Source organism: Schistocerca nitens, chromosome 7, assembly GCF_023898315.1.
Source record: "Schistocerca nitens isolate TAMUIC-IGC-003100 chromosome 7, iqSchNite1.1, whole genome shotgun sequence".
NCBI classification, from domain to species: Eukaryota; Metazoa; Arthropoda; class Insecta; order Orthoptera; family Acrididae; genus Schistocerca; species Schistocerca nitens.
The window spans coordinates 343,818,253-343,845,956 of NC_064620.1; the positions used below are offsets into that span (position 1 = coordinate 343,818,253).

General features: G+C 39.9%; 1 protein-coding gene across 1 annotated transcript in view; it reads right to left on the reverse strand.

Annotated features, from left to right (window-relative positions):
• The window catches only part of LOC126195609 (WD repeat-containing protein on Y chromosome-like), a 455,713-nt gene that overhangs the window by 402,786 nt on the left and 25,223 nt on the right, over positions 1–27,704 (reverse strand). Inside the window, exons 3-4 of the mRNA XM_049934234.1 lie at positions 21,817–21,928; positions 12,644–12,777 (exon numbers count right to left, since the gene is read on the reverse strand). Of these exons, the coding sequence (XP_049790191.1) occupies positions 12,644–12,777; positions 21,817–21,928 (246 nt within the window). The remainder of the gene's footprint in view (positions 1–12,643; positions 12,778–21,816; positions 21,929–27,704) is intronic.

Below are 27,704 nucleotides of genomic sequence, written 5' to 3' on the forward strand. Positions count from 1 at the left end.
CAGTGATACATACACAAACCATGTAATTGCAATTCTGAAGTATTATTCTGATCACTCTTTGACTAGTGAGTTCTAGATTATTCTATGCTTTGTATCACCATGACTCTTATGTTCTCATAATTGTAAGTAGTTCTGCACATGTTATCTGTATTGGAATTTGAATGCCTGTCACTTCTGGACTGGTCGTGCCATTCTCATTCCTGCAAAAGAATGGGAAATTCATCAGTCACCATAGAACCAGCTGCAAGCAGTGTAATTAATAGGGTTATGGTTAAATTGCCACCATTCTGGCAATACAGGGTTGTGATTTGCACAGCTTGAAAGCCAGTTAGTCCTTGCAGAGACATCAGCAGATGACACAAGATATGGTTATGTTGTAACAGTGCTCACAGAGGACCTCAGAGGACCTAGCTGCAGAAGTACAGGATATTCTAGCTGCACTGCTGGACACTTAATGGTATGCATAGTCAAGAATGAACTGGTGACATGCCTGTCACAGACAGAGGTAGAAGAACTGGGGAAGTTTTTGTGGTCTAAGGAGCTCAAAAATCACAAGCCATCACAACTTTTTCACCATTTGCGCACATTGGCAAGCTGCACAATATTTGGATATCCCTATTACCCCTGGACACAAAAAATTCTGACAGTGTGCACAGGTGATCTAACTGCACTAGCATAGACAGCAGACAGGATTTATGACATATATGCCACAAAAATGTATCAACACTGACACTGCAAAAAAGAAAATGTGCCTACAGTTACACTAGCATTTCTACAGTCACAACGAGCACAACTTACCACACAAGTAGCCACATTACAAATGATGCACATTCAGCAGTGACTGCACCATTGGCCATGACAAATTTGCAACCTCTCATCATCACCACCAAGTATCTGCAGGTATCACAAGAAGTTCGGCAACAATGTGTGAAAGTGTACAACACTGTGCAAGAGGAAACATGAAGCAGAAACCATAACAACAACAGCCACTTCTATCAGCAGTATGCATTGAGTTTTTGTCACAGAGTGCAACCCGAAGTTACAACATCTAGTGAACATGGGGGCAGAAGTGTCAGTGTACCCGGCAACACATCTACCATGCCAGAGCTGTGATGACTGTCATGTGTTTGCCAGTAAATACTCTAAGATTAAAACATATGGCCTGGTCACATTGTTGCTTAACCTGGGTCTATACCATATATCTGAGTGGCACTTCACAGTAGCTAATACATCACAGCCAATCATAGGAGCTGATTTCTTATCCTTTTATGATATTATACCTGGTCTATCGTGTCATCAGCTGATCGATTTGATTACAAACCTTAATACTCCAGAGAAGGTGTGTTGTGTCACCCTGATGATGGTACATGCAGTTACAGGAAATATGCTGCACAAACAACTATTGAAAGAATTTCATGAAATCAAACAGCAGTTGCCTACTCTCCTGGTAGTGGATCACATTTTGACCACACCAGACCTACCAATTCACACTCAGTCTAGACCTCTGACAGCAGAGAAGTTGAAAATTGTGAAGCAGGAATTTTGTAGCATGGTGTCACAGAGCATTTGCAGAGTTTCAAGTAGCAGCTGCTCAGACCCAATCCACATGGTACCTAAGAAGAAAGACAGATGGCATCCTTATAGCAGTTACCATCTGTTCACTGTGAGGACCACCCTAGGTTAGACCTGGTGCCACACTTAGAAGACTTTTCTTCCAGTGTTTACAGTAAGACCATATTTTCCACAGTTGATCTAGACTGAGCATACTACCAGAGAGATGGAAGAGATTCCAAAAATAGCAGTGCCAACACCGCTCAGCCTATTCGAGTTCACTAGGATGTCCTTTTGTCTGTGCAACACAGCATGGACATGCCAACAGTTTCATGGACGACACCACTAGGGGCTCAGGCTTCTATCATGTCTAAATAGATGACATATTGGTGATATCTGTGTCAGAAGAAGAGCATTTGCAGTAGATGACCCAATTATTTGATCACTTACTTGCACAAGTATTGATAATTTATACTTCAAAGTGTACTTTCAGAGTGAAGGAGGTGCAATATCTTGATTACATGGAAGATGCACATAGCTTTGACTATTACAGGGTAAGGTAGAAGTCATAAGCAAATACCCTCACCCCAATGCAGTCAGAGAGCCATACCATTTCCTAGGTATCATGGATTCTTAAACAATAATGCATTGATAACTGCTCGCCTGAATGAACCAAAGCCAAATGACAGAATGCATTGGACAATCAATGTGGACAATGATTTTCAAGCTGTGAAAGCAGCAACTGGAGAGGCTGTGCATTTGGTACACTCAGTGGCAGAGATTTCTCTTGTGCTTATGGTTGATGCCTCATCTACCACTGTTGGTGCTACTCTGCAACTGCAGGTCAAGCATTGTTGGCAGCCTGTTGTATTTTTTGGTCATAAGTTGTCACCTTCACAGCAACATTGAGCAATGTATGACCATGAACTATATGCTGCCTATGCTGCAGTCAAAAAGTTCAGGCATTTGTTACAAGTCTGGCAGCTCAGTATTTATACAGATCGCAAGCTGCTAACTTACACTTTTACTGTAAAATTAGAGAAAGCATTGAGGCAGCTATGCTATCTAGATTACATTAGCCATTTCACTACTTGCATTGTCTATGTACAAGGGAAGCTGAATGTGCCAGCTGACATACTCTCACATGTAGAGGTTGTGAAAGTGACAGCAGATGCATGTTCACATGCTGAAGTTGTAGCAACTGCCATTGAATCTGATGCTCTCACACAGACCCAACAGCATGGTGAGTTACATGATCTATTGAAGTAACTGGGAGGACAGAAGTTGCAATGCATTGTGATACCTGAAGTGAATGATGAATTACATTATGGTCTATACAGAGTGAAAGAACATCCATTTGTGCCACAGCAATTTTGAACCCAAAAAATTGCATCAGTACAGAGCTTGGCACACCCAGGAGTATGAGGCACTCTTAGATTGGTCAAGCAAAGTTTCATCTGGCCTGGAATGCATGCAGATTGTAAACCATTTGTCAAGTGATGAAAAGTATGTTAGAGGAACAGGATCACACCACATGTCAGGGAACCTTTAGGTGCATATCTACCACCAAATCAATGTTTTGAACATGTGCTCACTGATATTGTAGGCCTGTTTCCAGTCTCAGAAAGCTATGGTCATTGTCTCATGGTTGTGGGCTAATTCACCAGATGGCTCAAAGCTTCCCTGTGAAAGATACTGCAGCTGAAACCATAGTGCAAACATCTTTTTGTGGTTGTGCTAATGCAAGTAACAACTGACCACAGGCAAAAATTTGAAGCTTACCTGTTCAAAGCATTAGCTACGTTATTAGGCTTGAAGCAACTATGCACCACAGCCCATCCTACAGCATCAAACAGCTTAGTTGAGCATCTGCATTGAAAACTACAAGCAGCTCTGGAATGTCATGTGACACAGAAGTGGATGAAGCCACTACCTACTGCACTCCTTGGTCTATGGACATAATTCAAAAGTGATATGAAGTCTACAGCAGCAGAATTAGTATACAACAAATGTTACATCTGTCATGGGTACTCTTGCACAACATGGCAGATGATACAATCTCTGCACCAGACTCTATTACCAGATTCTTGGAGCGTATATGCCAGCATAGACCGACAGCACCCTGAAGCTAGGTTGGAAGACACTCATTTGTGTTTGCCGATCTTAACAATTGCATATACATTTTCTTATGTAATAATGCAGTATGCAAGCATTACAGCCATGATAGCCTGTGATTAGCAAAAGCAACAACACATTCCAAATTAGAATCAAAAGTCTGCCTACCACTGTCATGTTCGATCAACTCAAGCCTGCATTTTGCAACACACTGGACACTGCAATCACTGCAGGATCCAAAATATGAGATTACAGCATCAGGAAATTTTCCAGTACATCACAGTCACCAAGTTCCACAATGGACACCAGGTGTCTTTATGAAGAAACAACATCAAAGATTGGTACCTCACACCCCATTGGAAACACCGACTGCAGTCGCACAATGCCAGGTTTCAAGAAAGCAGTGGTAACACATGCTGGACAACATGTAAAGTTTATGATATTGTTAGCACTACTGGAGTAAGTCATGTACTGCCTCATTCTGTCCTCACAAGTGCGAGTGTGCAGTGACACATAAACATTCCAGTAACTGCAGTTCCAATGTGTTATCGCAGTTACTCTTTCACTACAAAGATCTAGATAATGTTGTGGTTCTTGTCACCACTGCTCTTATGTTCTCATACTTGTAACCTGTTCTGTACATGTTATAAGTGGAAAGAAATATTTGGTTCTATCTGATGTCCTCAATTTTGAAACAGTGAGCACAAAACTAAATGCATGCATCATGAAAGGGTAGAAAATTTGTCACTCTCTGTCTCAAACATACCTGTTGTCTGCTGTACAACAAGACAGGCAGCTAGGACTCTATCAAGCAGTTCCTCTTCAGTGTTTCACACTTAAGACTTCATGTAACCCCCCCCCCCCCCCACACACACACACACACACACAGAAAAAAAAAAAGTTAGGGTTAAAATATGGGAGTAACGCTGGCTTTGGGACGAGACCTTCCTTTACAGTCCAACAGCTAGGGTACCTGTTGTCCATGACATTAATACTGAAGTGGAGTGGTGTACAATTGTATTAAATCAAAACTGGCCTACAGAAAGAAATAAGTATAATCTCCAATAGCTCAAACTCCAGGTAATGTGCGCCATTCAAGTTTTGATACAAAAAATATTTTTCATCTTTTTTTGTGTAAAGTTTTGGCCATTATGAGTTCATATACATCAGGATGACTGGACACATGTGCTTTACTTCTCCTACTTAATAATTTTATTCAGATAATCAAATGGTTAAGAACAATCTAGCATGCACTGGCAGATGCATTTAATAATGTCATGATGTTTAATTTGGGTTATCAAAATTCTAAGCAATCTCCTTCCCAGTAGTGTTAGTTCCCCCAAACAGTTCATATTACTAAAGTTGCAAAAATTAAATTTGTATGAGAGTGTAATATGTTACCAAATACAGAGCAGAGGAATGGAACCATCTACTCAGACATGCAGTGGAAAATGTATCTATCAGTCAAGCCAATGAATGTGGAAAGACACAATTTTGGAAATTGCAGAACCACTTACACTCCAGTTAATCTGAATGGGGTTCAAATCATGAAGCAGATTTAAATTTTTTTATGGATTCCTTAAATAGCTTTAAGAAAGGAAGATTAGAGTTTAGTGTTCTGTTGACACCACTGTCAATAGAGGTGGAAAACAAGCTCGTATTATGAAAGGGTGGGAAAGGAAATTGGCAATGCATTTTTCGAAGGAACCATGCCACGATTTTTATTGGAGCTGTTTAGGGAAATCACAGAAACCTATATCTGGATGGCCAGACAGGGATCATACTGTTGTCCTCCTGAATGTGATTCTAGTATGCTAACCGCTGCGGCACATCACGTGGTAAAATAAACAGCCAAAATGGTCCATTGAAAAGGACACAGTTGCTTTCCTCCCCAATATGAGCTTCTGCTCCTACTCTAATGGCTTCATTTCAAAGCTTGTTAAACTATCATCTTATTTCCTTTTCCAGATAATTGTACAAATTCTTGTTAATAGCCTTTGTCTACTAAAAAAATTACAATATTTAAAATATTGTCCAGTTGGTATTTTCTATGTTGTCAGTACCAGTATCTTATGGCATTCCAGTCATGTTATTGTGACAACACTGAAAGACTCATTCTGCACTATACTTACACAACTCTCAGCACATCACTATTACATTTGTGTACCCCTCCAGGTATGTTGGCTTACTTTTAGTAGATTTCATGTCAAGTCCTGAAAGGTATAACATAGTTGAATTGATTTCAAGAAAGGAAGGAAAATTTGTGTGTAATAACCCATCATGACAAAGTCATTAGATAAAGAGCTCAGGATCAGATTGAGGAAGTTTGGGAAAGAAATCAATGATGGCCTTTTCAAAGAAACCATTCCAGGATTTGCCTTAAGCATTTTAGAGATATCACAGGAAAACTAAGTCAGGATGTTTGAGTGATGACGTGAATTGGTGGTGAAGACTGCTATCAGTGCATGGGCAGCCATGTGGTTTTAATATGGCACATGACATAATGTGGTAATGAGTTATCCACAGCAACAAGAAAGAGGGAACATTAGCTTTTATTGTCATATTAGTACTGCTAAATAGTTTGTCACCTCAGACAACTGTTCCACTGTTAGTAGTATCTAAACCTCCCAAGCATCAACCTTCTGATCACAAGGGGTGATTAAGAAGTTTCCATTCGAAGGTCATACAGTCCAGAATTTGTATGCCAATCAGGCAAAATCATCATTTGCATTGAGGCGATCATCAAACCAGTGCAGCTGGTTGAAGATAACTGTTTGATAAAACACCATTTCCTACTGCATGAAGAAGTCTGTAACTGTCTGCTGCACACCATAATCTGACAGAAATTGTCAATCCTTCAAGGCCCCTGTTAATGGACTGGACATGGGGAAAGATCAGAACTATAAGGAGGGTGCTCGTGTGTCTCCCACCCAAGTTGGTGTAACTATTGCACTACATCTTTTGCGATATGAGGATATGCATTATTATGAAGCTTGGAATACCACTCTTCAACAATGATTTTCGAAGAACATGCAGCCCCTCACACATTATTCATTTTCCATTGGATATCTACCAGTGTTCACCCTTTGGCAGCTGAAAAAATAATAACAACAAAATGGTCCCATTTGGATGCATTTAATAATAATATCACCATAGTTCACCTTTCTGCATGCAAAGCACACACATCACAAAGATGTAAATGTCACACTAATCTGTTGCCTACATGCTGGTGCTTATATATCTACATCAGAGTGATGCTACATTGCAGACATGCTGCAGCAACATCCTCATATGGATACTTGTTGATTACCTCTTATAGTTAATGTTACAGCCATGATTATATGTAGAATTGGGAAATTTCTGAATCCCTGTTTGCTGCAACACATGCATCTGCATCATGACACATATGTTCTTGCTAAAGGCTAAACTGGCTTCTAGTGTCTTGTTCCACTAAGTCCTCACCCCACCTCTTTCTGACTAGTCACTCTACTATTCTTCATGAGTATTCACATACCTCAGATTGCACATTCACACCCATGCATTACTATCAAGTTCCCACAAAGATAAGATGATAAAATACTTCTGCTGTCAAGTAGTGAACATTCATAATATGAGCTACTGCCTGAATTTCTTCTTCCACTGCTATTTCAATCTTACATGTCTTTATAGTCATCACCTATATAAAATGCACAAATAAATAAAATGGCATATTGGCCTAATCCAAACAACATTTGTTGCATTGTACATACCCAAAATAATGGCTTCATTCCATTCTAGAAAGAATTAATCAGCTGAGCTTATTTTCTGGATGCCCAACCATTAAATACTCTGATGCAATAAATGAAGGATGAAATTGTTACCCTAAATAAAGACTCAAGTATCAATGTCTTTTTAGTGACTTTGAACTTGTGAATTCTAAAGTGTGCTTGTGTATTTGTTTTTCAAGTTATAATCACCACCAGCAATGATCTAACTAAGAAAGTCCTTACCATGTTCCACTATGTGATTCTGAAGCTCTCACCAAACAGGTTACTTCTGTTCAAGTTTTAGTACCCACTGAGCAGAAATGAACTTCATTTATAGGCAGTCTTGCAAAACTGAGAACACACTATCATGAGATATTTACAAAATCTTTGCCACTGGATTCTGAGTAATTTAACATTATTTATTTACAGTGGTGTTAGCCACGTTAACAACCATCCTATTCTGTGTGGCTCATGGAGCACCGCAGCTGTTTTGTTTTGCAGTCAATGGTTGGTTCTTGTTAATCTACTTGGATCAATAAAATATTGTTGAATGTAGAATAACATGTGCACTATAGAGCTGCTCCAACATTTCATAAGCTATTATGGCAGATTTCTGCAAAGGAATACAAAATTTAAGTGACGATTACAGTTATATTTACAACAATTGATCCATTTTTATATATCCAATACTATGTGACCAACATGACTCATTCTTTTTAAGTTTCATTGATTTACTCTTTACTAATCACTCTCTACAAGTCACTATGCAGAACACGACAGAGACTAATGATTGTTTTCTTGTGAATATACATATGTCATTAGTATTGTTCTCCCTTTTGATGAATATAGTATGTTGAAGACAATAAATAAGCATCATCTACTTATAAAATATTCTTGGTCATTAGAATTTTACATTATACACTTACAATAGACTTAAGTTTGCATGAACTGCATAACTATCCACTTTGTCTTGCCCTCCAATTTAATTTTTGCATGTAGAAGAAACTCCACCTACTGTTTCCAGTATACATCCAAACAATAATAAATATAAATGAGATAACCTAAGTGTACAGCACATTGACAAAACTATTTATGTGGTAACTAATATAGGGAAAACAGAGAGAATAAGCACAGCAACTCAAGATGACTAATTCATGTATAGATTTAGTGGCTTATTGTAATATTTGAATAATGCTTTTGAAAATATCTTCCACTTGTTTACTTGCATGTCTTGATGAATAGGCATTAATTATGATTGACAGCTATCCAAAATTAATTCAAAATAAATATTCTGATTGTGAATATCTTGGCATCAGCTGCATAAGGTAATAGATACATTAGTGACATACGAAAATTTGTCCAGACTGAGACTCGAATCCAGACAGCCCACTTATCATGAGCAGTCATCTTAGCCACTTAGGCTATTCATCCACACTTCCCAGATTGACCCAAGTTTTCATACATAGGGCACTATCATATAGGGAAATAGACAGTGTGGCTTATGGAAATCTGTGTCAGTCCAGGAGGTGTGTATGGATAGCTGAACTGATTAAGGCGACTGCTCACAATAAGCAGGAAATACGTGTTCGAGTCCTGGTCCAGCCTTTATTTTCATATGTAACTAATACATAGAATATCTTCTACTTAATTTTATCCTATCCATCAGTTTACCATTACTTCAAGCAACCCAGTTACACTAACCAATAACAAGAAACTTTATCATCCCACGTAACGTTTAGACATTCACAGCTGATGTATGCACACTGCAAGCTATCTAATTAAATAAAGGGGTGGAGCAACTGAATAACATTCTCTGCCAGGGTTTCAACTACCTTTCATTGTGCCCTGAAATGAAGGATACCCTACCCACCATCTTCTCCACCCATTCCCCAATGGTATTCTGCTACCCAACATCCTTGTCCATACCTCCTCGCAACCCCTTGTCTCATTGCTGATATCCCTGCAAGAGGTCTAGATGCAAGATCTGTTCGCATCCTTCCATTGCAGTCCTGCCACAAGCATCTCCTATCCCATCAAAGGTAGGGCTACCTGTGAAACCAGCCATCTGCAAAATAAGCTGCAATCACTGTGCTGCTTTCTATGTAGATGTGACACCTAACAATTTTTCTGTCCACATGAAAGGTCACAGCAAAATTGTGCCAAGGGACATTGAACCACTCAGAGGCTGAACATACATCCCAATGCAATGTGCTTCTCTGCAATGACTGCTTCAAAGCCTGCAGCATCTGTATCCTTCCTGCAAACTTCAGCTTTTCTGAGCCGCATGGGTGGGAACTCTACCTGCTGTAGCCCCCTGGCCTGGTCTTTTCATTATCCCTGTTTGTGACACAGTGCCTCCCCTATGTGGTGAGTGGCAATGTATCCTCTTCATAATGTTTTTGATGTTCTATCCTGAACTTCCTACTGTTTAATTAAATGAAGTTCTCATTCGTTTGTACCTAGAATAAAAAGATCAATTTCTCATTTATTCAAAAGTGAGTGCAGAAATATGCTGGGAGAAGTATACTGATTGATTGAGAAAGAGAGAGAGAATGGGAGGAAAGGATAGAGGTATTGAATGGGGAGTTAGGAACGAAGAACTGCTTATAACAAATGGATGCTTTAATTGTCAATACATATTATAATGTAATACCACTCCTTCCAAAAAAATGGTTCAAATGGCTCTGAGCACTATGGGACTCAACTGCTGAGGTCATTAGTCCCCTAGAACTTAGAACTAGTTAAACCTAACTAACCTAAGGACATCACACACATCCATGCCCGAGGCAGGATTCGAACCTGCGACCGTAGCGGTCTCGCGGCTCCAGACTGCAGCGCCAGAACCGCGCGGCCACTTCGGCCGGCCCACTCCTTCCAATTACAGGTCAATACATATAAGTTTAGGGAAAAGAAGTGTCAACAATACTGGAAAAACAAATTCTGAATATGCAAGGTTATCAGGACAATTTCTGCCCACATAACCTAAGGTAAAATATAGTTGATTGCTATACTGATTCAGTTACTGTTGGATTTCAGAGCCTTGCTCTCTCTGTGTAAGTCTAGACAGTTTTAGATATGAATGATATGGATACCTGATATTCCGTTCTTCACTTAAGTGATAATAATTAAATGGAGGAAGCAAAGTAGAAAATATTTCTTTTCTCAGTACACACTTTTGCCATTCAGTGTGAATGTTTCTGAGGCAGTTAGAACTGATGAAGTAAGCTTGCAAAACTATGTTGTCATCATCAGCATCAAAAGCAGCATTCATTTGATGGCCAAACCTACATAACAGTCTCCTGTAGAATGTTTCATGCATTACAGTCTTCAGCAATACCTATCTGTGTCAGTCTTTAGTTATCTCTTGGTGACAACTGAAGAACTTCCTACCATCCATTCACCTGGTTACGAATCACTTCCATCTACTTTCCATTTACATTAGTCATAATCATGTCCTTCCCTTCAATTTGTTAACTAATTCATTTGTTTTCTTATGTCCCCTTATAATTGTACCACTCAATTTCTTCTCTGCAAGCCTCAGTTTTTCAAAGTTTTGTGATTAAAAGTGTATTTCTCACTATCATAACATAAAACTGGTATTACACAATGAGTGCAAACTTTCTGAAAGAAAATCTGAAAATAAACTCAAAATTTTAAGGAAAATAGTTAGAAGGGAAACTGAAGAATCTGTCATGGAAAAGACATTCTACTAATTAAAGGCAACAATCAAACAGTCTATGACACTGAACATACAGCAGGTCTCTTTAATTATCCAGGCTGAGAACAATATTTATCATGTGAGCTGTATGAGCTATCAAACATTATCCTTTGCTTCCTATCATTAAATATGAAGCAAACCACTTACTCATTCTACCTTGAAAGCCATCAACCTTATTCTTCTCTAAGAGAATGTTGTGCTTTATACATTCAAATGTGTTAGATATATCATAAAATTTAAAGTAGGCAAAATTTTGTCAGTAGGTTTTTTTTCATGATCAGTGAAATGATACATGACATACTCAATGCAAGAGGCACTTCAGGAATCCAGACTCTTAAATACATAACTGTTGAAAATGAAATTGATAGACAGCCCTTTTCAGTATTCATTTCCTTCCTTCTTATGTTCTGCTAGACACAGGAAAAGTTATAAGCCTCTGAACACCTATGGTCACAGCAGCTTAAGTTTGGGCCTGGGCAGTTCACATGCCAGTCACAAATAAGAAGATTCCTGAAGGCAATAATGCCACTTAGTTGTCAGACAGTCATGTACCACTCATAACATATTTCATCTTGAGGATAGCAGACTTTTGACTCACCACTTTGACTAGATAGTAAGGTAGTGATCAGCCCATCTATATTTGTTCCCCATAGAGCAACATCCCCTCCCCCTATTTTTCTTCTTTCTGTACTCCCCCCTCTCCAAACCCCTCCCTCCCTCCCTCTTTCATGGAAGAAGGGTCAAGGGAACCCACATGGGGAATACTTGTAGTTTTGTCAATAACCTGACAATCAAGAGAAACCTCTTAGAAACCTTAGCTGTGACCAGGAAAATGGAACTATTTTAATTTATTTCTGGGTCAGTGTTATCTATCATCCCAGACAAAAACTGAAGATAAAAGTAATCCATTAGGCTTGTTGCCTTATGGGCACTACAGCTACATCACTTGAGATTTGGATTTGACATTGGGATCTATCTTGGTTTGTCATCTTAAGCATGACTAAGATTATGAGAGCTTCTTCGAGTTCTATGAAGAGCCACCTTCTGCAGTCTCAAATCTACTTGTATCCCTACATAAATAGCTGAACATCATGCACAAATATTTTCAATAATTATAAGATCTTAACTGTATCCATCATCAAAATGGCATAAAAGGGCAAATTCATTACAATCAAATAGTAATATTAAATGTTATCATATGAAGTTTAAAGGAACAGTAAAACCTTTTCTAGTGTATAAGAAGAAGAAACATATCAAAACAAAGCCATAGTGGGATACTGAAATAAAATATAGAACTTAGTAGCATAATGTCCTCAAACTGAATGCTGTTGATAGATGTCCAAGAAACACACACAGTTTCAGTGTCTAGAAGATAGAACTACTATTTTAAGCTCTATAACCTGATTTAATTTTGAAGGACAGCATTCACTAATAATTTTTAAGTGTAACTGTGTGTGTTTCTTCTCAACCCTGTCTCATAATTCACTGATAAATAATAAAAATCCTGATTTACCATAACACGGAGTTCAAATTTATTGGCCGATGTGTCATAAAATCGCAAATCCTCAGTTGCACTTGTACAAACAATTTCACAATCAGGTAAGCACACAAGATCTGTCACAAATGTCTGAGTAGTCTTCAGTTCAGCTATGTAAAAGACAATACAAAAGTAATACAATTAAAAAAGAATTATTATAGATACAGAAAAAATAATGTAGGTAAAGACGAACACTAAGAGATGCAGCTATGAAACTAAAGTTGACTGCTATGAATTACACTAAAACACATTAGTTTCTTCTCTCTATAAGCACAGTTTCAATAAATCTGATTTCCTTCATCATTCTATGTCTTAGCTTGTGGTTAATGTGGATCAGTCTAATCAAATTCATATTGTCATGAATGAGGCATTCCCAACTGCTAGCATACCACCCACACTGAGTAAACTTGTGGAAAGAGGAAAATAAAATAGCTTATTGGAATAACAGAACCTCTTTTAGTGATACAACAAAAATACTTTTTTCAAAATCTGCAGGAGATGAAAGGGAGTAAATGTAATATTAAAAGTCATGCATGGGCAGGTGGACAGAGGAGATACACTGGTTAACTTTGTAACTTCACATAAAATTATTCATTACTCTGATTCCAAATAGCAATTGCAGAAGCAAAAAATTCAGTAATATAATTTTAGTAACCCCTTTGAAGAGCAAATGGAAGATATGGGTATATAACATAACTTACATCATGTAAAGGTACCTCTTGCAGGGAAATCATGCTGATACTAGGAACTGGTCGTGTCAAATTCTGCAGTGAGCCAATAAAAAGTCACATGGAAAATCGCTAAACCTCAGTTTTTCCACCTCCAGCTGCTATCATCTGACTTTGTTTCTATAAAGTGAATTACGATTACCTGGACTGGCCTGGACTTCTGTTAGGATAGTGACTGCTGTGCTTTCCAGTTACTGAGCGACTTGTGATGGTGCTGTTATCTGTACTCCATGAGTTGGCATAACATTTTCATTGTGCTTCTAACCTGTTATTCAGAACAGGGTTCCACCACACACTGGAGGTGGCTCCATGTGAAGCATGGGCTTTATGTATGGAGAGGACTGGGATTTTTTTTTTAGTTGCCCTATAGTTTTTTTTTTTTTTTTTTTTTTTTTTTTTTTAATTAGTTGCCCTATAGAAAGTTCAAACAGGGTACAGCCTGACAGGGAGATGCTAAAATACAAGATGATGGTAGATGGTGATGGTGACAATGGGTTTAAAGGAAATAACAGTTTGTTTATAAGTCCCTCACTCCAGTGGAAATTCATGTAAAACTACACTACACTACTGGCCATTAAAATTGCTGCACCAAGAAGAAATGCAGATGATAAATGGGTATTCTTTGGACAAATATATTATACTAGAACTGACATGTGATTACATTTTCACACTATTTGGGTGCATAGATCCTGAGAAGTCGGCACCCAGAACAACCACCTCTAGCCATAATAACGGCCTTGATACGCCTGGGCATTGAGTCAAACAGAGCTTCGATGGTGTGTACAGGTACAGCTGCCCATGCAGCTTCAACATGATACCACAGTTCATCACGAGTAGTGACTGGTGTATTGTAGCAAGCCAGTTGCTCGGCCACCATTGACCAGACTTTTCAGTTGGTGAGAGATCTGGAGAAGGTGCTGGCCAGGGCAGCAATCGAACATTTTCTGTATCCAGAAAGGCCCGTACAGGACCTGCAACATGCGGTCGTGCATTATCCTTCTGAAATGTAGGGGTTTGCAGGGATCAAATGAAGGGTAGAGCCATGGGTCATAACACATATGAAATGTAACATCCACTGTTCAAAGTGCCATCAATGCGAACAAGAGGTGACCAAGACGTGTAACCAATGGCACCCCATACCATCACGCCGGGTGATACGCCAGTATGGCGATGATGAATACACGCTTCCAACGTGCGTTCACCGTGATGTCACCAAACACAGAAGCGACCAACATGATGCTGTAAACAGAACCTGGATTCATCCAAAGAAATGACGTTTTGCCATTCGTGCACCCAGGTTCGACGTTGAGTACATCATCGCAGGCGCTCCTGTCTGTGATGCAGTGTCAAGGGTAACCGCAGCCATGGTCTCCGAGTTGATAGTCCATGCTGCTGCAAATGTCATCGAACTGTTCATGCAGATGGTTATTGTCTTGCAAACATCCCCATCTGTTGACTCACGGACGAGACGTGGCTGCACGATCCGTTACAGCCATGTGGAAAAGATGCCTGTCATCTCAACTGCTAGTGATACGAGGCTGTTGGGATCCAGCACAGTGCTCCATATTACCCTCCTGAACCCACTGATCCTGTATTCTGCTAACAGTCATTGGATCTCAACCAACATGAGCAGCAATGTCGTGATACGATAAACCGCAATCGCGATAGGCTACAATCCAAACTTTATCAAAGTCGGAAACATGATGGTACACATTTCTCCTCCTTACACAAGGCATCACAACAACGCTTCACCAGGCAATGCTGGTCAACTGCTGTTTGTGTATGAGGAATTGGTTTGAAACTTTCCTCATGTCAGCACATTGTAGGTGTCGCCACTGGCGCCAACCTTGTGTGAATGCTCTGAAAAGCTAATCATTTGCATGTCACAGCATCTTCTTTCTGCCAGTTAAATTTTGTGTCTGTAGCATGTCATCTTTGTGGTGTAGCAATTTTAAAGGCCGGTAGTGTACATGAAATGGAAAAAGGAGAACATTCCGCTCTAGGGTCTGTGACTTCGTCAACATGGTTGAAAATGTGAAGTTCCCTGCACCATATATCTTTGGTAATAAATGCACCCTGTACTCCCATCCTATACCAAAAACACTGAAAGATACAACTTGAAGGTTCATTATAATAAGTATACATAAAATGGAGTGATCAAATGAATACTGTATGGACTAAAGAGCTAATGAGCATAAACAGTTAGGTAAACAAATATGTACATCAAATTTAAAACTGCATGACAGTGCAGAGAGAGAGAAAGCAGATTGAAGCAATTTAGAGCACATGGTTTAGTGAGAGGGACTTTCCCCACATCCACCTCTGACATCAAACATAGAGTTGCATGAAAGTTTGTTATAAAAACCACTTTCTCTCAGAAAATGTAGGACTCTGTTAGCTGCTAGCCTACTGTCTGCTACTTTCAGAGGCAGAGACATAGACAAGTTGATTGCTTGTCTCAAATCAGCCAGCAGGGCACCCACTATGAGAATATGGACTACTATGACTACCACTGTTGCATTGGGGGAGTCTTCTTAATATAAAAGAAAAGGATCACATGCTTAAGTCTGGTGTGGTCAGTACATAGTCGGTGCAGTACAATGGCATCTTTTCAAGAGGTCTGTGGAGAGCTTGAAGAGAAATACACCATGTCTTATGGTTCTCTTGATTGTCTTCAGCTTGTTGAGAGTTGTGATGGCGTGCATTCCATATCCAAGATTTCAAAAATGTGATGTCACAGTTGCAATATTGTAGGTCTGCACCTTGTACTCTGAGTCCAAGTTTGTCTACTGTTGCTGCTCCTTTAGCTAATTTGTCAGTGAGTTCACTTCCCAGGATACCCAAATGGCTCAGTCAACAGATGAATGTTACTAGCATGGTGGAGCTGTTGAGGTCAACTAAAAGGTCTTGAATGTTAGCAATCAAAAAGTTTCTGGGGTAGCACTGAAATATCCCTTGTAAAAAGCTAATCACTACAAACCAGAACGTCCTTTGTTGTCAGAGTTTTAATGTATTGCAGAGCCTCAGATATAGTGATCAACTCTCCAGAGTATGCACTGCATAAACTCAGAACAGAATACTTTGTGTGCGCCCTTGTATTTGCAAATCCGTTATTGACTTTTGTTCCATCTGTGTTGAGACATTTGAACTGGCATAATCATGGAGAACTGAATAGAACAGGAAACTAAGAATGGTGTGTTGAGTATTTTCCTTATGCTCAAATAAGAGGTCATTATAAACAAAAGGACTGGCTACACACCACAGCAGGTGCTGAGTGGGAACTCTTATCTATACAGACAAGAGGGGCAGTTGGGGGTTCTTACATAGAGCCTCCAATTGTTCTCCAGCTGATCTACCTATTTTTGAGTGACTTCTAAACATTCTGTACTGCTGTCTGTGACCGAGAGTCAAGCAACATGATTGGGTAGGTATCCGACAGACTGTGACCACATAGTTCGCCGAGAGTTGCTGGTGTTTAACCCTTTTAGATCTGAAAATTTTTGCTAGTACAATCGAAATTGTTGTAACATTTCAATTAATAAAATAGAAAAGTAAAAGTTATATTGAAAATTAGGATTGCTTTTATACATTCTTGGACCTGTCAAGCTTTATGTAATATTGATTACAAATCACCACATAGATGAGGTCTTGGTTCACAGACAGGCACAATTAAAACAATTGTCAGAAATATTGTTAGCTTTCAAATGTAGTCCTAAGAGGAAACACACACACACACACACACACACACACACGTGGATGCACAAGGTCAATGGCTCTATGCTGTAAGGTCCATCTGTGGCTGCATCTGCTGTAAGCAGCAATCTAGTGGGAAGGGAAGAGAGGATAAAGGAGAGCCATGGAGTGGAGAGAATAGGGACAGCAGAGTAGGTGTGAGGGAAAATTCTAGTGCCACCTTTGGGAATATGTAGAAATGTGGTGGGGCAGGATGAGGCTGCTAGTTGCAGCATCAGGAAGGTGGGTGAGAGGGATGGCACAGGATAGGAGAGAATTACGGAAGTGAAGGATGGGAAGAAGATTGGGCTTAACGTCCTGTCAACACTGAGGTCATTAGAGACAGACCACAAGATCAGAGTGTGTCAAGGATGGGGAAGGAAATCAGCCATGCCCTTTCAAAGGAACCAGCCTGGCAATTGCCTGGAGCAATTTAGGGAAATAAAAGAAAACCTAAATCTGGGTGGTCAGACACAGGTTTGAACCATCATCCTCCCAAATGTGAGTCCAGTATACTAACCACTGCACCATCTTGCTCAGCAGTACAGATGGGGAAAGGACTATGTAGGTGTGATAGCAGTGTAGAAGATGTGTTTTGTATTGAAGTGGGAGCAGGAAACAAGATAGGCAAGTGGAGACAGGGGTTTATGGAAACAAAGGATTTGTTCTAGGAAGAATTCCCACCTGCATGATTCAGATGAGCTGGTGTTAGTGGAAAGAATCCAGATGGAATGCACTGTGATGCAGTAAGTAAAGTCTTGGGTGGCATTGTCATCAACTGGTCCAGCTGTCTCACGACCACAGTTTGGCAGTGGACATTTGTGCAGACAGACAACTTCTTAGTTATCATGCCAAAATAGAATATCGCACAGTGGTTGCAGATAAGTTGGTAAATCACATGGCTGATATGACAGGTGGCCCTATCTTTGATAGGATGGGAGGACTGGAGTAGGTGGCAGTGGGAGGATGTATGGTACAGGTCTTCCATCTAGATCTATTGCAAAACCATGAGTCATGAGGCAAGGGACTTGGAGGAGGGATGCAGTAGGGACAAATAAGGATACTGCATAGGTTTGGAGGGGGGGGGGGGGGGGGTTGAGAGGGGCAATGGATATGTTTCTGCGTGGGGTATTTCCCATTTTAGGGCATGTTGGGAGGTAACTGAAACCTTGGCAGAGAATGTGATTTGGTTGATTCAGTCCTGGGTGGTACTTAGTCATGAGAGGTGTGCTCCTTTGTGGCTGGACAATGGGTGTGTGGGGGATAATCAATGACTGATGAGACGAGACATGAAACGTGTCTCTGGACATGGTTGAGAGAATAATTAAGATTTGTGTTGGCATATTTGGAGAAGGACTGCTTGCTACTACAAATGAAACAACTGTGGGTGCCTAAGGGTGTATGGAAAGGACTTGTTGGTGAGTAATAGCTGGCAGATAAAAATGGTTCAAATGGCTCTGAGCACTATGGGACTTAACTTCTGAGGTCATCAGTCCCCTAGAACTACTTAAACATAACTAACCTAAGGATATCACACACATCCATGCCCGAGGCAGGATTCGAACCTGCGACTGTAGCGGTTGTGCATTTCCAGACTGTACCGCCTAGAATTGCTCGGCACTCCCCGGCCAGTGCTGGCAGCTATTGAAGCAGAGATATTGATGGTGGTTGAGAGGTCTGATGTGGATGGCAGTATGCATGTAACCATCCTTCAGGTGAAGAATGAGATTGGTGAGTGTTGGTATGAGAAGGACCAGGTCAAACGAATGAGGGCAAAGGTATTGAGGTTGTAGAGGAATGTGGATATGATGCCCTCACTCCCAGTCCAGATCATGAGGATGTCATCAGATGAGGGGTTTGGAACTCTTGGTGGTAAGGAAATATTCCTCTAGATGGCCATGTGAGTGGCCATTGCTCCTGCGCCGTGACACGGAATTTAGCGGCAGTCAGTAGCGAGCCAGTGGGTGTGTTGGACCTTCCATTGACCTACGGACCCCCTTGAAGATGTTTCCCACAGTCGGAGATGAAACGTTGGGAATTGAGACAAAATTCATCAACCGACCACGGCATAACAGCCCGGATAATTATAATGGACATGATATTTCCGGCTGTGAAAGTCTACATTTTAGGAGGAGTATAGGTGAGGCAAGACACACAAGAGAGAGGTTCAAGGATGGACCTAAGGATTTTTGGATGGACTGGAGATCCTGCTGGATTTCTGGAATGGTGCCACTGTACAGGGTTTGTAAATGGACACAGCTGACAGCTGGCAGTGTTCCACTGGCCGGTAATCCTTGTAGTGCCTTTGTGGCAGGTAGGATTATAAAGTTAGTATCAGTCTGAAGAAGATGGCTTTTGGTTTTTTCTGTGAATGTGAAGTTGGTTTCCATGCGGAAGGACGTGGGAAATGATTGATAGGCAAATTTAGATGTTAACAACCTGGTTAACAGGGAGCAATTTGAGGGCAGTTGGGGTTAATCACAGTTGCATGGAGGAGAAAACTCAGTCAAGCAGGATTCAATGCTGGTTTGTTATCTCATTCTGGACTTTACATCACTTGTGATATTGATGAAATTTATAAATACTAGTGCATTTTATTTTCTTCTTTTACAGTGATATCATGTTTATTATCAATGCAGGAAATTAAACTATTGCTCATACTACTATTTATACTACTACTACTACTACTACTACTACTGCTACTACTACTACTACTAATAATAATTGGTTTATTTATACACTGTAGTTCATGAATTCCTTTGTGTAGCAGTGTAGAACCAGTCAAGATACCTCATGTGTTAATAGGAAGCCACTGCTGTAGGAGACTACTTGTTTCATCAGCTGTAAGAACCAATTCTGTCTTTTGTTTCAAATCAAATGGTAGGTGGTGCACATATAGCTGAACTACATGATTATAGATGTCTGGATCATCTATTAATTATTTTTTTTCTTTTACTAGTAGATGTTAATTTATGTATCTCACAGACCACAAGAATATGTTCACCTTCTAAGGAACTGAATATACAGAAAAATGACACAAATCCATGGATAACAAATCTCTCCAAGTTTCCATTCATATAATACTTGCTATGGAATAGTTGCAGAATGCACCACCAGGGAGCAGGCATGATGGAAGATATAGACCAATCATCCACTCTGTTAGTTTGTACCTACAGAGAAGTATCTGCATCTACATCTACATTCATACTCTTTAAACAACCATGAAGTGCATGGTACAGGGTAAGTTCCACTGTACCAATTATTAGGGTTTCTCCCCATTCCATTCACATATAGAGCACAGGAATAACGATTGTTTGAATGCCTCTGTCCATGCAGTAATTATTATAATCTTGTCCTCATGATACCTATTGGAGTAATATGTAGGAGGTTGTAATATACTACTAGAGTCATCATTTAATGCCAGTTCTTGAGAGTGATATGTAGGGGGTTGTAATATATTTCTAGAGTCAACATTTGAAGCCAGTTCTTGAATCTCTGTTAGCAGACATTCTATGAATAGTTCACATCTATCTTCAAGAGTCTGCCTGTTCAGTTTCTTCAGCATCTCTTTGACACTATCTCAAAGGGTCAAACAGCCCTGTAACCATTCATGCCCTTAATACATTCAATATTCCATGTTAGTCCTATTTGGTACAAGTCCCACAGAGTTGTGCAATATTCTAGAATGGGTCACACAAGTGTTTTGTAAGCAGTCTCCTATGTAGACTGATTGCATCTCCCCAGTATTCTACCAATAACTTAAAGTCTACCTGCTTTATCCACAGGTGAGTCTATGTGATCATTTCATATCCCTACAGAGTGTTACCCCAATGAACAATTTAGCAAAGTGTGCTGTTATCGTCATACCTTCTCAGGCAACAACAGTGATTCAATGGACTGCATACATGTATTGAAATTTGCTGCATTACCAATAGTGTCCATATTGAAGACCTATAACATAAGTTAAAAACCTGGAAGGATGCTATGCCCACTGATATGTGTCCATTTTATATATGTCTTAAAGTTTTTGCACGATCATCTTGTGAAACTCTGGAGATACTTATGATTAATCCAGTGTTATCTGATATGCAGAACTATGAACCAGATATGACGAAATGTTTTTATTTCTTAAATTAAATTACATCTACAAACTCTTTTTTGTATTAATTTAATTATAAAATTTAGAATGATCATGAAACTTAATTGTGTCAACCCTATTTCCCAATATTAAATTACCATTTTGGTTAACAATAATTTGGATTCAGCTGACTTTTTAGTGCCAACAGTATTAAGAGGTTCGCCATAACCAGAAATTTTCTGTTAATACTAACTGAGGATAGAATTACCTGAGTATTAGATGCTCTTGTACAAGTAACTCTCAGTTCTTGGATGTTCAGATTTGGGACATTATAAAATTATGAGTTTAAAATCATATTTGCATGTGGTAGAATCAAATGATCAAAGACATATGCCTCAAATCTAAAAATTATTGATTAAAGGAGGTTCATTTTTATGGGTATCTCATATTTTGTCAGGAGCATAAATTTCTGGAAATTTTCAGTTTTACCTTAGATAATGAAAAACAGTTTATATTTTTTTGATTATTTTCTGCAATTTCTTTTCTATGGAACATTTGTAAACTATACAAGTAGATGTGAAATTCACTATTCTCTTCCAGCAAATACTTACGTGTCTCAGAGCGGACTGTCTTCTCTAAATCAAATTCCAGTGACCAATAATTAACTGTTCCATCATGACTTACAGTTATATATTTTCCTTGCAGGTAACTAAACTTACGATCCTAGAAAAAAAAACAAACAAAGTGTCAATGGCTACAGGGAAGTGGGAAGAAACTTTTGAGAAACAACTGGGAAAACATCAAAGAGTTTCCATTGCACAGAATAGGTTATAAATTAAAATGAATAGTTCAGCAGTGAAGCAGTAAATATATAATTGCATCATTTGCTGCTTTCAAGAAAGTGTTTAATTCAGTAGACAAGAAAAATAACTAGAGAATTTGGAGTTAAAGCAGTATTAGGATATATAATTCTGGAAATTTTAACAAATACAAATTTAAAGAGAAATTTTTTAGCCATTTGTAACTAAAAGTGAGAGTCTGATAACACAAGGGGATAATAGCTTATCACCTCTAATTTTTAACTTTTAGTCAAAGTAAAATATCACACTTTTAGACAATTTGAAATGGGTGAAGTTAGGCTGGCCTAAGCAACAACCAGAATGAACCATTCTGATTCTGAAAGGCTATTTTGTTCTAAGGCATTCCTAAACAGCTCAAGAAGGTATGCTACTATTTGGCATAGAGGGTGAACCACACCAAGTGATTGTTTCTCTTGCCCTCTGCACTACAATGCTATCATTGCAGCAGGCAAGACTTTGAAGCATCAACCACATGGAGAGGCCAGCCTGCTCTCATGTCTACTGGCCAGCTATAATAAGAAGACTGAGCACCTAACCTTCTCATATTCTGACTGTGCACCACAAGACTCTCCCTAGAATGTTTTCTCTCCATGGGTCACACACTGAGTTTGTGGCCCACTTCTGAACAAGATGTGGCTTATTGTGGAGGACTCTTCAAAATTTTCATTTGTGAGGCAGATGCAATGATCTCTGAGAGGATAAGGAGGATAATGGTTCATATGGATATATGGTTGGAAATGTGTTCCAAGATAAGATAAAAGATCTTTGACAGCGTACACTTCAGTGATTGAAAGCACACTTTAAAACATATCAGAGAACTAGGAATGTTCTGTCTGTACTAGTGAACTCTGGAGGAAAGTGAGCTGGGCACCAGCATATAGTACTGGCATTAGACTTTATACCACCATGTTCATTCTGGAACAGATAATACAAAAGAGATGAGAATGTGATCTGAAAACTTACCTAGCATTTGTGAATTTTGAAAAAGCATTTGAGAGAGTTCCCAGAGATAATTTACAGATAATAATGAAAAAAAGAGGAACCCCTCAACATCTATTAGAAGTCACAAAAAGTCTATACGTGGACACCAGGAAAAAAAGGTGTAGCCTGTCATCAACATCATTCAGTATCTATATAAATGACCCGACCAGAGAATGAAAAAGAGACAGAACATCACAAGGCATAAATACTGTGAGGAATAAATATATTAAAATGGTGATATTCATGTGTGATCAAGTTATCATGAATGACAGTGAAGATGAATTACAAACATCGTTACTTATCCTAAATGAGATATGCACACACTACAACCTGACTTTACTCACAAATAAAACTAAAACCATGATCTCCTTAGGTATTCACACAAAACAAACAAAAATAGTCCTCAATAATAAAATGATAGAATAAGTAATCCATTTCAAATATTTAAGGTGTGACGTACCATATTATCATGATATGGGTATACAGGAAAAAGCTGATACTTACCAGCAAAGGAGGAGAAAACCCAAGGATAAAACAAGGAAAGAGACAAGATCAAAATTTTATAAGGTTACGGCAGTTCCCACTTTATTATGTGGGCCAGAAAGTTTGATACTGATAAGTAAAATTTATGGCAAGTAGAAGTATCAAAAATGTAATTTCTAAGATCTGTGAAAGGCTGCACTCAGGAATACAAAATTAGAAATTAAGTAATAAAAGAAGAATTAGGGATTCAATCAGCAACCCAAAAGGCAATCCAATACAATGAAAAATGAAGGGGAAATGTACAGTGCATCATATGCTACCACACAGGTATTTTGGACTAGCAGTGTGTTGCAAACAAACCAAGGGGTAAGAGAAGCATAGGAAGGCCAAGGAAGAGATGGTGAGACTGGCACAGGCCCTAGGCTCAGGGAGTGGCAGGAAAAGAAGACAAAGAAGAACACCAAAGGCACATCTGCCAAAAGAGGAGACAAGGTCACCTGCAGAAAGTGCAGATATGTCCTGCCTGTGAAGCACGATGTAAGGATGGCTGGTCCCATGACATGGTCACCAATAATCCCCAACCATACACTGAGGCTCAATCAGCACTGACGGTTCACTGCCATCACAGGTGGGTGTTGCGAATGTTGATGATACCACTTCTCATGAAGGTAGTCACATCTGTAAATAGAATGTACGACAAAAATCACAGCACTCTGATGGCCTGTGTGACAAACAAGTGGAAAAAATGTCACTGCAGAGGCAAGTCCATAGGTAATAAGGTATAAACACATTATAAGAGATATAAATATTGACAGTTATCATAGAGAATATTCCACACAGCCATCTGGGTTACCCCATGTTGGCAGGCAACCTGCCTCATGCTGATACTAGGGTCACTGTCAAAGATCTCTTATTTGCACATTCAAGTGAGTATACATTGCTTGTAACATATTTATTGGCTTACATCCTTCCGCAACCTATCAGGGATTGTTTTCTGCAGTTTGTTCTTCTTTGGAAAAATCACTCTGTATGACCTCAGAGTACACAATTAAGACATTAAGTCAAGTATTTGCCATTGAAAGCATGTGAAGAAACAGTACTCGCAGATAATGGTCTGCAATAAATACCCACCTTTACATAATTTTGTGGAAAAAATGACATTCAGCACCTCTTTATTACCACATTATACGCATAATTCAATGGGGAGGGAGAATGGATGGTCAGCTTCTACACAGAAAATGAAGACAGTGATTTAGTTGACATCTAAATAAGTTGCCCCAACAATATTTTTAAGCACCACAGCACTGCAAAGATTCCTGTGTAGAGCCAGGCAGTCTCTGCACAGTATACAGCCACTAAAACTCCTCCAAAATTGCAGCAGCTTTAGTGAGGATCACCACACTGTCATGTCCATATTGGGACATGGTGTGGGTGCAACCATTAGGATAGCATGCTGTGTGAGCACCCACAACATTCACTGTAGGCAACAAACACTGCCCCTACCACATGTAAATGGATGGCCACCAACAGTGGCATTACAAAGTTCATCTGAAACACAGACACTACTTGCTAGACCTTTTAGTCCACATAATCTTTGACCTGGACCACAGATGCCTCATTTGCTATCACCACCTCTCCCTCACAAGTAGCAGTAGAAGGGGAAGCGAGAAAATTGCAACCATCACTACTCCATAGGTAGGAGTGATTGGGTTCCTACAGCAGGAAGCTGCAGCCTTTGTTGGCACCATGGCTTTTTTCTATAGGTCATGAGAATCAAGGCAGCAACATCCCACTGTTCCCAGTAGCACCATCACTGAGCTGTCAGGAGGATTCAAACCTAGCTCCATAGCTCTCTATTTTACCTTCAATGAAAGTAGAAAGTAATTATCTAGTGATGCTACTGTTGCTGAAACTAGTTTGGGAAGGAAAAAAAATAAAACAAAAATGTTTTGCATCAAGACAGACCCTCAATCTATTACTGTACTGCCGGTACAGGATAAAAATGATCTTGAGTATCAGGTTATATTTCTGATATCAGGTTACACCGCAGGTAGTTGGACAACAGGCCAACAGGCTGCTGTACGAGGTCACCTATCCCCCCCCCCCCCTATTCCATTCCCCTCCAGGAAACTCCGTTCATTCCATGCACCCGAGGCAATTGTGCAAATTACATTGAAGGTTAACACCCATACCCCACTCCCACCCTACTCACCACTGGACCATTGAAATTCAAGATCCCCCTCCCCCTCCTCAGTCTTTTACAAATTAAGCATTTGTGGTGACTACACTGTTTTTGTACTGTTCACTATGGGATAATGGTGTGAGTATTTGTTACTAATAATAATAATAATAATAATACTAATAATAAATTATATATAATATTATCCTGATTATGTGAGTTTTATGTGAGTTTTATGTCTGGGTTCCACAGTGAGAGGACCAGGGTGTGGGCTTTTATAAAATGGGGTTTTTAAGAAATTAAATTCATTATTATTTTAATTAGTGAATTTGTTCTAAATACATAACAATCTGAATTATTGTGAATTTGGTCATTTGAGGTACCGGTATGTATGCTGCAGTGAGAGGACTTGGGTGTGCTTATTTGTTATAAATAATAATTAACTGCTTTTGATATCACGTCACTGTCATGTCACTTCACGTCATGTCACTTCATGTCAACATCATGATGCTTTCAACAAAATGATGGAATATATAATGAGCTATAACAAATTAATGACGTCATGCCATATTATGCAAAATAGTGACAAATATTAGGATAGTTTATGATGAAAGACGTTTTGACAATGAAGTGTGTGATTAAATTCATGATGTCACTGTACCCTGTATTATGCAAAAAGGTGGAAAATTTTGTCCATTAAGGCTGTGAACTCAAACATATTCATTACAAGGCATGACATTGTTATTAATTTTCTTCTTGTGTATTATGGCGGAAATATTTGTCTATCAACTTCTATAGGAGAATTGTGTGCCTCCATTATCTCAGAAAGGAGGCCTGCATACATTCATTATATATATGCAGTAAGCTACTTTTTTGTCAAACCTTCACTATATTGGAGCAACATCACACTAGCAATAACATTGACAAAATACACTCCTGGAAATTGAAATAAGAACACCGTGAATTCATTGTCCCAGGAAGGGGAAACTTTATTGACACATTCCTGGGGTCAGATACATCACATGATCACACTGACAGAACCACAGGCACATAGACACAGGCAACAGAGCATGCACAATGTCGGCACTAGTACAGTGTATATCCACCTTTCGCAGCAATGCAGGCTGCTATTCTCCCATGGAGACGATCGTAGAGATGCTGGATGTAGTCCTGTGGAACGGCTTGCCATGCCATTTCCACCTGGCGCCTCAGTTGGACCAGCGTTCGTGCTGGACGTGCAGACCGCGTGAGACGACGCTTCATCCAGTCCCAAACATGCTCAATGGGGGACAGATCCGGAGATCTTGCTGGCCAGGGTAGTTGACTTACACCTTCTAGAGCACGTTGGGTGGCACGGGATACATGCGGACATGCATTGTCCTGTTGGAACAACAAGTTCCCTTGCCGGTCTAGGAATGGTAGAACGATGGGTTCGATGACGGATTGGATGTACCGTGCACTATTCACTGTCCCCTCGACGATCACCAGTGGTGTACGGCCAGTGTAGGAGATCGCTCCCCACACCATGATGCCGGGTGTTGGCCCTGTGTGCCTCGGTCGTATGCAGTCCTGATTGTGGCGCTCACCTGCACGGCGCCAAACACGCATACGACCATCATTGGCACCAAGGCAGAAGCGACTCTCATCGCTGAAGACGACACGTCTCCATTTGTCCCTCCATTCACGCCTGTCGCGACACCACTGGAGGCGGGCTGCACGATGTTAGGGCGTGAGCGGAAGACGGCCTAACGGTGTGCGGGACCGTAGCCCAGCTTCATGGAGACAGTTGTGAATGGTCCTCGCCGATACCCCAGGAGCAACAGTGTCCCTAATTTGCTGGGAAGTGGCGGTGCGGTCCCCTACGGCACTGCGTAGGATCCTACGGTCTTGGCATGCATCCGTGCGTCGCTGCGGTCCGGTCCCAGGTCGACAGGCACGTGCACCTTCCGCCGACCACTGGCGACAAGTTCAATGTACTGTGGAGACCTCATGCCCC